The sequence below is a fragment of the Rhinatrema bivittatum genome, chromosome 1 (genome assembly GCF_901001135.1).
Source record: "Rhinatrema bivittatum chromosome 1, aRhiBiv1.1, whole genome shotgun sequence".
NCBI lineage: Eukaryota > Metazoa > Chordata > Amphibia > Gymnophiona > Rhinatrematidae > Rhinatrema > Rhinatrema bivittatum.
In genome coordinates, this window is record NC_042615.1 from 158,661,726 (window position 1) to 158,675,236 (window position 13,511).

The 13,511-nt window shown below is 45.5% G+C and overlaps 1 protein-coding gene across 3 annotated transcripts in view; it reads right to left on the bottom strand.

The window, feature by feature from the left end:
- The window catches only part of N4BP2 (NEDD4 binding protein 2), a 501,549-nt gene that overhangs the window by 41,968 nt on the left and 446,070 nt on the right, over nucleotides 1–13,511 (bottom strand). For all 3 annotated transcript variants that reach the window (XR_003854530.1, XM_029589135.1, XM_029589126.1), the window contains exon 15: nucleotides 7,069–7,237. Coding sequence is in view for 2 of the 3 variants with exons in the window: in XM_029589135.1 (XP_029444995.1) it covers nucleotides 7,069–7,237 (169 nt within the window). In the remaining variant the exon portion in view is untranslated. The remainder of the gene's footprint in view (nucleotides 1–7,068; nucleotides 7,238–13,511) is intronic.

The window sequence follows — 13,511 nt, forward strand, 5'->3', positions numbered from 1 at the left end:
GTGCTCTGCTGCATTCCAGCACCCTTGCACCACCCCTCAGCCCCAGAGGCTCATATCTGTCACGAATATCAACCAATCTGGCATTATCAGGGAAATTCCCTTCCTGAGATGATCCGCATGTAACTACCAGTCCAACTGGGATCTCACCTCTAACAGAAGGAGCAGTCCCACTGCACAGTTCTGTGACTGCGGACTCCTTCAGGAAAGCAACGTGCACTGAAGAGGGTGCATATGTGCCCTAGCCCAGGGAACCACTTCTAGAGCGGCAGCCATCAACCCCAGGACTTGAAGAAAAGACCACACGATCTGACAAACTAAGTTCTGCAGGGATCAAACTCACTTTTTAAATAAACACCCAAAGCATAGCATGAACAAGGGAACTGCACATAAACAAAACTTGTTATGAGAGGGGACTTGTCTAATATATGGTGACCTTCATATAGTGCCACAAATTGCTTATGGCTTTTTCGTATAAGCCCTGGGAAAGTGCTAGGGCTTTATAATCATGAGGTCACTTGAGAAACCAGAGTTCATAGATTCTTCGATATGAAGTTATCAAAAGCACTTATCTGAAAAGAGTCCACATAAACTTTTCTTTACGTTCCGTAGTCAAGTCAACTCTGCAATGTTTCGGAGCAGTAACTCCTTCCTCGGGGTGACTCGGTGTCTGTGTGTGGACAGTAGTGGACTAATCTGTGCAAAAAAATAGAATGTCCTTTAGTCACTAATACAAAGTCTTCAAAGGTGGCTAGTGGGTATGGAAAGAACACCTACTTATTGCTGAGTAATGCTGATGAATCAACTGCTATATATCTAATGAAGATTCTCTTGGCAGTGCGGTCAGCTAACGCTAGACATCTATTGCTGCAACGTAAGTAAGTTAGATTATTGTAAGACTGTATATTATGTAATGCATCTAGTATCTGAAAATACGAGTGGTACCGAAACTAGGAATTTGCTGTACTTACATTCTCAGTGCTGTAAGCTACCTGTCATGGCTAGGGTGCTGTGCCCTTAACTGACAAGCAGCTGCTCTCTGGATGCCATTTTTAAAGGGAATTCCACCGACTGACTAGATTGACAGCCGGAAATGATGTCTAGTATTACGTCACTAGTTTCGGTGTATGACAGGTTACCTGGGCTACATGTAAACTGGGATGCCCCATATTGATCATATTAGCGAGAACCACTCAATTTTGTCATTTAGACCTGATGGTTCTATGGAACGGAGGCGATGGATCCTTGAGTTTTCTTTAAAATTGAGAATGGATTCTCTATCTCCTCCTTGCCAAGTTAGAAGGATGTGTTCTAAAATTATCCACTTAAACATCTTCAATGCTGTACGGTGGGTGCCTTTATGTCTTTGTTATTAATACGGCGTCTGTGTTCTGTGAGCTGAGTGCGAATTTTGCGCTTGGTGCGACCTATGTAAAATTTCAAGCATGGACATTGAAGGGCATAGATAATCTATATTGCAATTTACATCACATTTCAAATCGATGTTAATACCACTGTTGGGGTCTTGCCACTGGGTACCTCTATGTGCTTGTGCACAAAAGGAACATTTACCACATGGACTTTGTCCTTCCGTAACACTGGGTCTTCTATCTTTATCAAACTCACAGCATTAACATGTGGATCCGAGACTCTGGCCAAAATACTCTGCCCTGCCTTGTACTGAATTGAACCCTGAGATACTCCAAGTTCTGAGACAGCTGCAAATTGCTTTTGGCCAGATTCACCACCCAGCCTAGTTCCTGTAGCTAGGAAACCATCCTGTGGGAAGTGCGAAGACTCTCTTCTACTATCTTGGCTCTAATCAACCCATCCTGAAAGGGATGAACTAGAATGCCCTCCTTGCAAAGGGCCACCGCTAACACCACAATGACCTTGGAAAAGGTCCTGAGCGCCATGGCTAGTCCAAAACACAAGGCGTGGAACTGGTAATGACAATCCAGTATAGCAAATCGAAGGAACTGCTAATGTTCCTGCCAGATTGGAATAAGCAGATATGCCTCCGTCAGATCCAGAGATGTGAGGTACTCCCCTGCTTGAACAGCCATTATGACAGAGCGCACAGTTTCCATCTTGAAATGCATGACTCACAGATGTCGGTTGACACCCTTGATGTCCAGAATGGACTGAAACAACCCTTCCTTCTTGAGCACGACAAAATTAATTTTATAACTACCTATATTTTGCTGCGATTCAGGAATGGGAATCACTGCTTTCAGATTCAAAAGCCATAGTAATGTCGCTTCCACTTCTACCCTCTTCTGAGGGGAGTTGCTTAGAGAGACCATGAAGGCATTTGGAGAAGTGAAAAGAAATTCTAGAGCATACCCATCCCGAATAACTTCAAGAACCTATTGATCCTGAGTAATTTGGACCCACCTGTGACAAAAATGGGATAGGCAACCACCTATCTCCTGCATCACCAGGTAAGCCTGCATGCCTTCACTCGGGAAGACAGGATCCACCTCCGAAGCCTGTATCCTTTCGAGGTCTTCGGGGGCGAAAGAACTGAGTTCTTCGGAAGAGATGGGATCTCTGGGAAGAACCTCCTCTATAATGCCGAAAACGCTGAAAAGATTGGGCATTGGGTTTCTTGTCCTCTGCCAATCAAGGGTCCTGTGTCTCTCCCATTTACTTGCCATTTTTTCCAATTCATTGCCAAAGCGAGCCTTTGAAGGGCAGCTTAGTAAGATTGGACTTTAAAATTGTATCTACGGATCAGTTGCACAGCCATAGCTGCCGCCTAGCCACAATAACTGAAGCAGCTCCTCTGGCAGCTGTGCTTTCCAAGTCACAGCCCGCATCAGCCAAGAAGGAGGCCCTCAGTTCTAACATAGGTCCAAGATCAGACCCAGCACCACCAGATTCTTGACAAAAACACAAGGTAGCCTGAGATACCAAGGTGCAACAAGAAGCAATTTGCAAGTTCATTGTCACTGCCTCAAAGGCTTGCTTTAGGATAGCCTCAATCCCCCTATCCTGAGCATCCTTCAGTGTTGCACCTCCCTCTGCTGGGATGGTGGTACATTTCATGACAGAACACACCAAGGCATCCACCCTAACGAAATGCAACTGCTCTCTGGCCTGAGGATCCAAGGGGTATAAACCTGCCAAGACACGTCCCCTTTTAAAAAACGCTTCTGGTGCACACCATTCCAGATCAATCAACTCATGGATTGCATATCAAGGAGGGGAAAGAAACAAGACATCTTGCACAGGGAGACCAAAAAAGGATCCTTCTTCTGCATCCCCAAGTTGTCAGGCCCAGCCACTCCAGGAGTCTTCAAGGTTTGAGAGAACAAACCCGGCAACTCATCTCTCTGAAAGAAATTGAAACGAATATTATATGGCTCCAAATCTGGTGGAATGTTCCCTTCCTCACCAGGAGAGCCACCCCCATCAGCATCCACATGCATATGAGCTCTGTCAGACCGCACTGCACCATGGTACTTGACTATGAAGACAGGCGGAGGAGCACTCAGAGCACACAGAACTACCAATTCAGAAGACTAGCCCTGTAGAAATGTCTATAATCCCTGGAAGAATTCTTCCAGGAAAAGGAGGCGCGTCCACTCCAGGCCTGAACCTGACATTCTGAGAGATAGTGTCCTCTGAGAACTCGACCTGTGGATCAATCAAGGGATGGGACACTCCTCCCTTGGTCCCACTCCCCTCATACTGAGGAGCTGGACCACTGCCGGTGAAATCAGAAAGAGGTAAATCTCCCTGAGCTAATCCAGACAGCACTGACACAGGCTTAAAGAAAGCTCTGGCTGAATGGCCCTGATGTGGCATGCAGCACAAATAGATAGGCACTTAGGCTTCTTTGCCACCGGTGCCATGGCTGAAAGTGTGTAGATCAATAAAGACTCGCGCCTAGATTACCTACCAAGATGTGCGTCCAGAAGGAAGTGTGTTCAAATTAGACAAACAGCTGAGAACGGAGCCCACACAGACACGCAGGCGTGCGCTGACAGTCTGCAGCAAAAAAACCACGCAAAACTACCCTGTGGCCTACCACGCACCAAAATGGGAGAAGCCTAGGAGCGGGGCCAAGCCAAACATCTGCTCAGCCTGCCATGCCTGCACTATCTCCTCATCTCACAGAACTCCCCAGAGATGTGAGCAGGACAGCCAATTGCAGAGGAAACGGACTCTTTCTCCAGCCCTCCTTGGCTGCAAGCAGGAACGGGTCCCGGCTATGGGGGGAAGAAGAGAGCTAAAGCTTTCACCACCAAGACTCTCTCAGCCTGCAACCGCTAATTCAAATTTAGGTCCACTCCAGTCAAGGCTACCGGACCTAAGGCACTCTACTGAGGGAGGGATGCATGGTATCACCTCAGGAGGCAAGCAGAGCTATTTAGACATCTCATCTTTCTGAAATCTCCTTTCCAACTTTTTTTTTTCTTTTTTACTCACAGGCAATCTCCCAAAGGGAAATGCATGTCCACCATCTGCTGAAACGGAGAATACTGGTGGGCTGATGGGGTGCGACTATATAGCCGTGACATCAGCTTTTGCTCTGTTTCCATCTGTTGGCAGAGATGTATAACCCACTTACGGGGATTCACCTGCCTGAACGCTAAGGAATACCAATTAGTCCACCAGTTTGTCCAGTCCATCTGAAGGTCATCAAGACCCTCCTGGCACTTCAGCCTGATCTCCCTCCAGTTCACCCAGACTGCCCACCCAGTCAGTATTTCATATTAAAGATATTTATCACATGCGTCAGATAAAGAGGTTTAAATATATGTGACTAAGCTGCCAAATCTACACGCATAAAATCTACTAGATAAGGGAGCCCTGACCGACGTGCCGCAAATGCGCAGTAGAGAGCAGCTCTACCGCGCATGCGAGCACGTCGGCCAGAGCAGAGCGTGCCCCCCCCCCCCAAAAAATGGCGCCTGCTTCTTAGGAGCAGGAGCGGCGGCAGCAGCAGGAGCAACGGCGGCGATGAGCGGGAGGAGCAGGAGCGGTGACGACGACAAGCAGGAGCGGCAGCGCGCGCGGGAGGGAGGGAGGAGCAGTAGTGGCGGCGACGCGCGCGCGAGGGAGGGACACCCCCCTGTCTGCCGGTTGTGGATGAGCTGAAAGGGGAGGGAGGAGAGAGGAGAGAGTGAGCTGAGAGGAGGGAGGAGAGAGTGAGCTGAGGGGAGGGGGAGGGAGAATAGAGGGGGAGGTGGGAGGGAGAATAGAGGGGGGAGGTGGGAGGAGAGAGGGAGGGGAGGGAGGAGAGGGAGAATAGAGGTGGGAGGTGGGAGGGAGGAGAGAGTGAGGGGAGGAAGGAGAGGGAGAATAGAGGGGGGAGGGTGGGAGGGAGGAGAGAGTGAGGGGAGGGGAGGGAGGAGAGGGAGAATAGAGGGGGGAGGTGAGAGGGAGGGAGGAGAGGGAGAATAGAGGGGGGAGGTGAGAGGGAGGGAGGAGAGAGTGAGGTGGAAGGAGGAGAGAGTGAGGTGGGGGGAGGGAGGGAGGAGAGAGTGAGGTGAGAGGAGGATAGGAGAATAGAGGGGGGAGGTGAGAGGGAGGGGGGGAGGAGAGAGTGAGGTAGGGGGAGGAAGTGGGAAGGAAATAGACCGAAAATTATTTTTTAAATGTAGCCTGTTGTTACGGGCTTAACGGCTAGTCTTTTATAAAATGTCAACTTACAGGCATAAATGTTGGCCCCACCCCAAAATGCCTTTGGACTTTTTTTTTTTTTTTTTTTTTTTACACAAATGTACATTTATTTATTTATTTATTTATTTTTGGTTTTTATATACCGGTCTTCTTGCATTATATGCAAATCAAATCGGTTTACATTGAACATTTAAACTTGCTTGAAAAAGCATTACATGTAACAAAGAACATCAAAACATGAAAAACCTGTTGGAACAAAAAAAATAAAACACAGAGTATGAGTTGTTCATCTTTAACAGGAAAAAGCAAAAAAAAAAATATATATATATATATTAGTGTATATATTAGTATCAGGAACTTGTCACTTAAGAACTCCTATCATATTTGCTTATCACAAAAGCACAGCAAGATCGAGAATAAAAAGCGGGAATCTTTTCTATTTTACATATTATGAAGGAGATGGATCATAAATTTGCATATTATCTGCGCATTATTCTAAATTTCCATACATGTTAATAAGCTAGCATGTTGGCTACACCCATATCTGGTGATCTCACTCCACTAATCTGATATTGATTGGAAATCCCTATGATCATCTCAGAATTATCTAGTTAATACTGCCATCTAGTGCATATACGTTAGAAGAAGTAAAATGGTTATTCCAGTATTCCAACTAGATCCAGTTTATTGCTAAAACAACCGAGTTATTCTAATTTCTTACATATATGCAGCTGGGCAGATGCTCCCTTATTTATTCCTAAGCTGGTATCATGGGGGCGGATTTTAAAAGCCCTGCTCGCGTAAATCCGCCCGGATTTACGCGAGCAGGGCTTTTCCATAGGCCTGCCGGTGCGCGCAGAGCCCCGGGACTCGCGTAAGTCCCGGGGTTTTTTGTCGGGGGCGTGTCGGGGGCGGGGCCGATCGACGCAGCATTTTGGGGGCGGGATGCGTTTTGGGGGCGGGACACGGTGGGCCCGGGGGCGTGGTTTCGGCCCGGTGTGGTCCGGGCCAAAACTCATGAACCTTTAAGTGTTTACGTTTTAGGTTTATAAAATAGCATATTTGTGAGCATAGGCTACTTACATGCCTATATGCTAATTTTTATGCATGTAAAGTTTTGAAAATTCACTTTTAAGAATTTAAAGCTGGAAGTGGAAGAGGTGAGAAATGTACAGCAAAGAAGTGGAAACTGAGGTATGCACATGTACTAAATAGGGGAAAGGAGAGGGATCAGAAGAACAATAAAATAAAGAAAGCAATAGGGAAAACATTGAGAAAAACATTAAGAAGCAGAAACTAAGGAAATGCGTCAGACAGGCCTTCAAAATCTAGAGGATTAAAGTTTCTCAACTTACAACCAGCTACATTATCCCCTACTGGAGATATAGATATGTATTTCAGTTTCTTGTTTAGCTCCTTGGGGAGACTAGTTCCTACCTTCCGTCTTTTCCTTCAGCACATGGCGCAGGTGCTTCAAGGCCTCTTCTACATGCAGTCCGTGGAGATCTAAGACATTCTCTGGCAGCAAGGGCTCATTCAACCTTTCGAAGATCTGTTCAGCTGCTCGTGCATTCGCTTCCTTCAGCTTCTGACCATGAAGGTGACCCTGGAACCATGAAATCAGCAGCACACATTTTAGCATGCTTTCCTGTATTCTCCTGAATAACTCCCAAATTGTCAGAGCTCTTTTATGCCATAGATTCCATGCCCCAGGATTTCATTAGCACGCTCAGTTATAAAAGAAAAAAGCTCAGAGAGGTGCCAGACACTGAAGTGTTCTTCCCACTATACGCCAGCATGTGGTTTGAGTCAGACATATGCAGCTGCCAGCTGGCTCCCCCTGATTTCTCATAACCTGGAACCTTGGATATCTGCACCCACAAGAAAAGAAACTCAATTTGTTTTGGTGTTTTCAGTAATGTTCTTACATTTTTAAAGTTACTTTACTGCAGTTTTGGTTGTTTTTTTTTAACTTGGAAAACTGATCATCAGGCTACACTGCTGCCTGTCTTTCTCCCTGAAGTCACATATACAACTAGGAAGATTTTAAAACTTCTACTAATGCATTTTTCTTTAGGACATGGTATATAAGATAGTAAACAAGAGTTGCTTACCTGTAACAGGTATTCTCAGAGGGCAGCAGGATGTCAGTCCTCACACATGGGTGATATCATCCGATGGAGCCCAGCACGGAAAATTAATGTCAAAGTTTCTAGAACTTTGACTGAGCTTTACTGAGCATGTCCACAGCATGCACTGTAACATGTGTCCATGCAAAGTCTCTTCTGTCTGATAACCTAGCAAAAGAATACACAAACTGAAGACCCAACTCCATGGAGAGGTGGGCAGGTCTCACGAGGACTAATATCCTGCTGTCTTCAGAGAACACCTCCGAGGATAAGCAGGATGGCAGTCCTCATACATGGGTGAATCCCTAGATACAAGAAGCCCTCAACAAAAAAAGGGGACAACAAGAACATTGCCAATGGGCACAACCAGAACAATTTTTTTGTTGGTAATAGGCCTTTTTATATGTATATATTTTAAGGGGGCAGCCTGGAACAAAAACAGGCCCTAGGCAGGAACAGAGTTGGGTTTTACACTTCAAACAAGTTCCAGACGACAGATAGGCCAAAACCCGCTGTCATGTGGGCCCATCTCTGTCTAAACAGTAGTGCAATGTGAGTAACTGGAGAGAACTCCATGTTACAGCCTTACAGAGCTCCTCCATGGGGACTGATCGGAAGTGAGCCACGACAGTGCTATGGCTCGAACAGATTGAACCTTGACATGGCCCACAAGATTCAAGCCCTCCCGGGCAATAACAGAAGATGCAATCTGCTGCCCAACTGGAAAGAATGTTTGGCAATGGCAATCCCCAGCTTCATCTGATCAAAGGAAACAAAAAGCTGGGTGAACTTTCTATGAGCTTCTGTCTGCTCCAATTAGAAGGCCAAGGCTCTCTTGCAGTCCAAACTGTACAGGGCTTGTTCATCTTGGTGAGAATGATGCCTGGGGAAGAATGTTGGAAGGACAACTGACTGGTTAAGATGGAATTCCAACACCACTTTAAGCAGAAACTTAAGTGCATACACAAGACCACCATATCATGAAAAACTTTAGTTTAGGGCAGTGATGGCTAACCTATGACACACCGAGACTTTTTGCTGACACGCACAGCGTTTCGTGGACTATGGGGAATTTTTTTTTAATCGGCTGTGCCGAGCCTTTTTTTTTTTTTTTTTTTTATCGGCTGCGCAGACCCTTTAAAACTAGTTTTTTAGTATCCCCCCACCCTCCGGACCCCTCCACCCCCCCCCCCCCCATGACCCCGGGTGCAGAGACAGGCAGATAGGCAGGGCCACGGCCCGAAGAAAAAGATCCCGTTTAAACGCGCTGATGCTCCTCCTCTCCTTCCTGCCTGTGGGGCCCTGGAAGAAAACGTTGCCGGAGCCACGTGGGCTGGAAGGAGGTGAAGCATCGGCACGTGCAGAAGAGGAGCAGCGCTTGCGTTTACGGGCAGCCGCGAATCCCAAGTCGCAGCGGCCCGAGAAGAGGAAGAGGCCTGGTAGCAGGGCTGCCGCAGAGCCCATCCTGCGACGACCCACGAAGAGGAGGCCCAGAGGTGAGAGAGGCTGAGGGTCTATAGTGTGTATGTGTGTGTGTGCATGAGATGAGTTGAGAGATTGTGTGTGAGAGTGAGGACCTGAATGTTTGCAGAGACTGCATGTGCTTGAGCAAGACAGCATGTGGGAGTGAGAGAGAGCCTGTGTGTGTGAGAGTCAGACAGCATGTGCCAGTGAGAGACTGTGTGTATGAATGATTGTATGAAAGAGAGCATATGACAGTGAGAGCCTGTGTGTGTGAGAGAGAGAGAAATGCATGTGAGAATGAGAACCTGTGTGTTTGAGGGAAGAAGATGGAGAGAAAAGAAACAGAAAAAATGACAATATAAAAGGAATTGGCAAAAAAAATAAGAAAGGGAAGGTGGGAAAAAATAAGAAAGGGAAGGTGGGAAAAAAAAGCCTGTGACCAACCGATTAGAAAATGAAGATCAGACAGCAAAGGTAAAAAACAAAATAAATTACTTTTTAATGATTGGCACATGTAATCTTTGGGAATGTGCAAGAATAGCACTTTCTCTATGCGGATCTCACAATGTACGAGATCAGCATGGAGAAAATGGAAGCCCACGGGGCCTGCACAGAGGCGGCAGCAGAATGGGCTTCAGTGTCAGTAGCAGCAATCGGCACCTCCCCAATAGCCATGCGGCAGCAATGACAGTGGCAGCAGAGGAATGAGAGAGGTTCTGAGGTTGCTGGCAAAAGAGAGGGGGGGTCTGCCTTTAGTGTGTGCATGTGAATGAATGGGACTCTGCATGGGGGTGTATGTGTGTGAATGCATGGGTGCCTGCGTGAAAATGAATTGGTGCCTGCCTGGAGGATGGAGCGGGAGTGGTGTGAAAATGAACGGGAGCCTGTGTGTGTGTGAGCATGAGTGTGTATGAGAAAATCCAGGGGAGTAAGAGTTTGGGGGGGGGGGGAGGGGGAGAGAGTGTTTTAATTGAAGATTTAGCCAATGAAATTCAGCAACAAAAAAGTCACTAAGCAGGTAAGGTAAAGAATTATTTGTTTTTGCTTTATTAATAAATACAGAACATATACTAAAATTATAACTTTTTGTTATTAATATTAGAGCTACAAATATCACAAAATTGTGGATTTTTCTAGAAGTGACACACCACCCGAGTTATGCTCGGTTTTTTTTATGAATTTTGACACACTGAGCGCAAAAGTTGGCCATCACTGGTTTAGGGGGTGCTATTTCATGACCAGCCATGATGGATGCTTAAGCAGGAAGCTCCTCACCCCTGATCATTCAATCCATCTACTAGCATAGCCTTAACCTGACTTTTTAAAGCTTTCAGCTGCATAATCGCTGAATAAAACATCGTCCCAGATGTTGGTTGGGCAGTTGCAAGGGAAATGCAGAGCGGGGAAGAGGGGACAAGGATAGTGTCTTCTTGGGCGGAAGAAATGCTTCTCTGCCTTGATCGGGTACCTCCTGGAGGAGGTGGTAAGGTAAGGTCTGGTCTGGAGTAGGTGTGGATTGCTGCTGGAGTGTCACACTGTGATCACGTATCTGTGCCATTTCATCACTGACTCAATCACTGAAAAAATTCTCTCCCGTACACAGCACATCAGCAAGTCACTCCTACACTTTTGGATGGAGATCAGAGGCACGAGCAGACACATGAATCTGCATGTCTCTACCCAACGGCAGAGACTTTCGATTTTGCCTTGAAAACATTATAGGTCAACCAGAGTCTTGCTGCTTCTGAAAAAGCTGCTTGGTCACCTCCTACTCCTGCTTCAGAAAGCCCCGCATATACTGGTTCATGAAGAGCTAGAAGGCTATGTGGGAAATAAGCATAATGCCCTGAAAAACTTTCCTCCCTAGGGTGTCCATGGCTCTGGGTTCCCTCACTGGGGCACTGAGGAGTGGGTCCTAAAGCACTTGGACCACTTGAAAGCAGATTCAACCACCACAGATTGATGCAGAACCCAATGCTCGTCGAACCCAGGGGACTTTTGGATGAGATAAATCACTACCACCTTCTTATGCATGGGAGCCTACCAAGAGGAGGTTCTCCCACATCCTCAACAGTAACTCCTGAAGGATTTTGTGCATTGGGACTTCCGCAATCTCCTTAGAAGGCTCCACATAATGACGGTTATCCAGCATTTCGTGCCTGGAGTCTTCCTTAGTTTATAAAGTAAAGGATATTGTCTCCACCATCAACCTCAAACCTGCAAAAGAGAGGTCCTCTAGTCAAGATTTCCTTCTGCCTGGGGGAGGTGAGGGATTGGAGGGGCCACTCCCCTCCCGATATTCCGTCATTTGAACCACCAATCTCCACACCCTCGATTCCTTTTAGGCATTTGCTGGCACTTTACCAACACTGGCATCGGTGTTGATGCCAATTGCCTCTCTGTTGCACGGGGGGCATCGGAGTCTGCACGAGACAACCCAGCGGTGATCCCAGTCTTCTTGGAAGAGGAAGCTCCTCTAAGGGGGCAGGGGTCCAGACCCTAACAGCCAGCCAAGCTGGTCACAGACCCACTGGCTGGGGACAGAGTGCCAAGGGATCCCTCTCCTCTAAGTCACAGTGGGTCAGAATCTGTCAGTTCCTGGGGATCTCTTGCCAGTATCTGAAATCCACAAAAAGCTTCCAAAAAAAAAAAAAAATCCATGAAAATCTATGGAAAACTGTAACTAAGAAAAATTCTCTCCAAACAGCTATCATACTGCTTATAACATCTCAACACTGTACACTTAATTCTTGCTTTCCTGCACCCCATTAGAATTATCAGTCACTTCAACCTATTCACTTAGGTGATGTTTTGTTTTATGCTCCATATTTTCTAACTGTATAAGAGATCAGAAGAAATTAGGGCTCGAAGAGACAAGAGATCATCTAGTACATCTTCTTGCTTCCAGGCAGGATTCACTGTACCTAAGTCATCCAAGAAAACTATTTGTCTAACCTGCTCTTAAAAACTACCAAGAATGGGGGGGGGGGGGGGGGAATGACATTGCCGCACTGAATGGATGCCTGATCTGTGAACTCTCATCCCAATCTGCTTTTAGCTGCTGTGTATCTCAACCATCTGCATTTTATTGAGCAATATTTTCCTTCCGAATATCCTTGGAAACAGCAGATGGCTTCTAAGTGGAAAGCTAATAACCTTAAGCTCCGATCTAATGCAGGCCTGTGGAAAGCAGGCCGCAATGGAAGCAGGCAACCATGCAGTCAAAACAGAAAGCTCAACAGTGCTATTGGATATCTCCTCGAGAGATGAGCTACGCACCTGGTTTATGGATATGAGAGCTGATATGAAACAACTTAAGCTAGACCTGTTGGCTTCCATATGCAAGATTAAGGAAGAGGTCACCGCGATAGGATCCCAAGTTGTTGACCTGGACATTCGGTTGCAAGGCCACGAAGACGCACTTAGAAAAATGTCGGACCAACCAGGTTTGCTGCAGGCGGAGCAGGAAAAGCTGGCGGATAAACTGGAGGAAAAAAAACAAAGAAATGGATGCCACAAAATAGTCCTTTTCAATGTTTAATCAAGGAGACGTAAAAAATCTTATAAACATGCCCGACTCTGGCCGAGTTTCGCCACCAATGGTGGCTGCCTCAGGGGCTACAAACAAATATATATAAATATTTAATAAATCATAAATCATGTTAAAAGCATAAAAATTAAAAACAAATAATCATAAACATATAAATGAATGATTAAAAAGGATTTTTAAATGATTAAAAAACATATAAACTGTATCAGAATAAAAATAGACAATGGAATATAAACTTAAAAAAAGAGAGATAAACTGCTTAAGAAGTACTAAAATTAACTTGAACATCAAAAAAATTGCAATAAAAATGGAAAGTACCTTATTAGTCACAGAGCAGTGTTCAGGTGATAGTCCAAATAAGATCAAATGTGTACCTATGTCTATTTAAAAACAAGTAGATCATGGTCAGCTATATGTAAAAAATAATACAATTGAGTGGATCAGCTATATATAAAACATACAAAAATAATAATTTTGAGTGGATCAAAACACCTCCACTTATATATGTTGCATGAAATATCCCCTTTCTTTTAAATTGCATTTATTATTAGGAAAACGTTTTGATAATCATTATTCAAAAGAATATGTGTCAATTAGTTGTTCCAAAATTGTTCTACTGTTAACATTTGGTTTGAATGTACAAAGATGTGTAATTTAATTAATTAATGCTACTATTGTGACAAATAAAACGAGTGTTACCTATGACATTATACAATAAATTAATGCTAGTGTTGGGA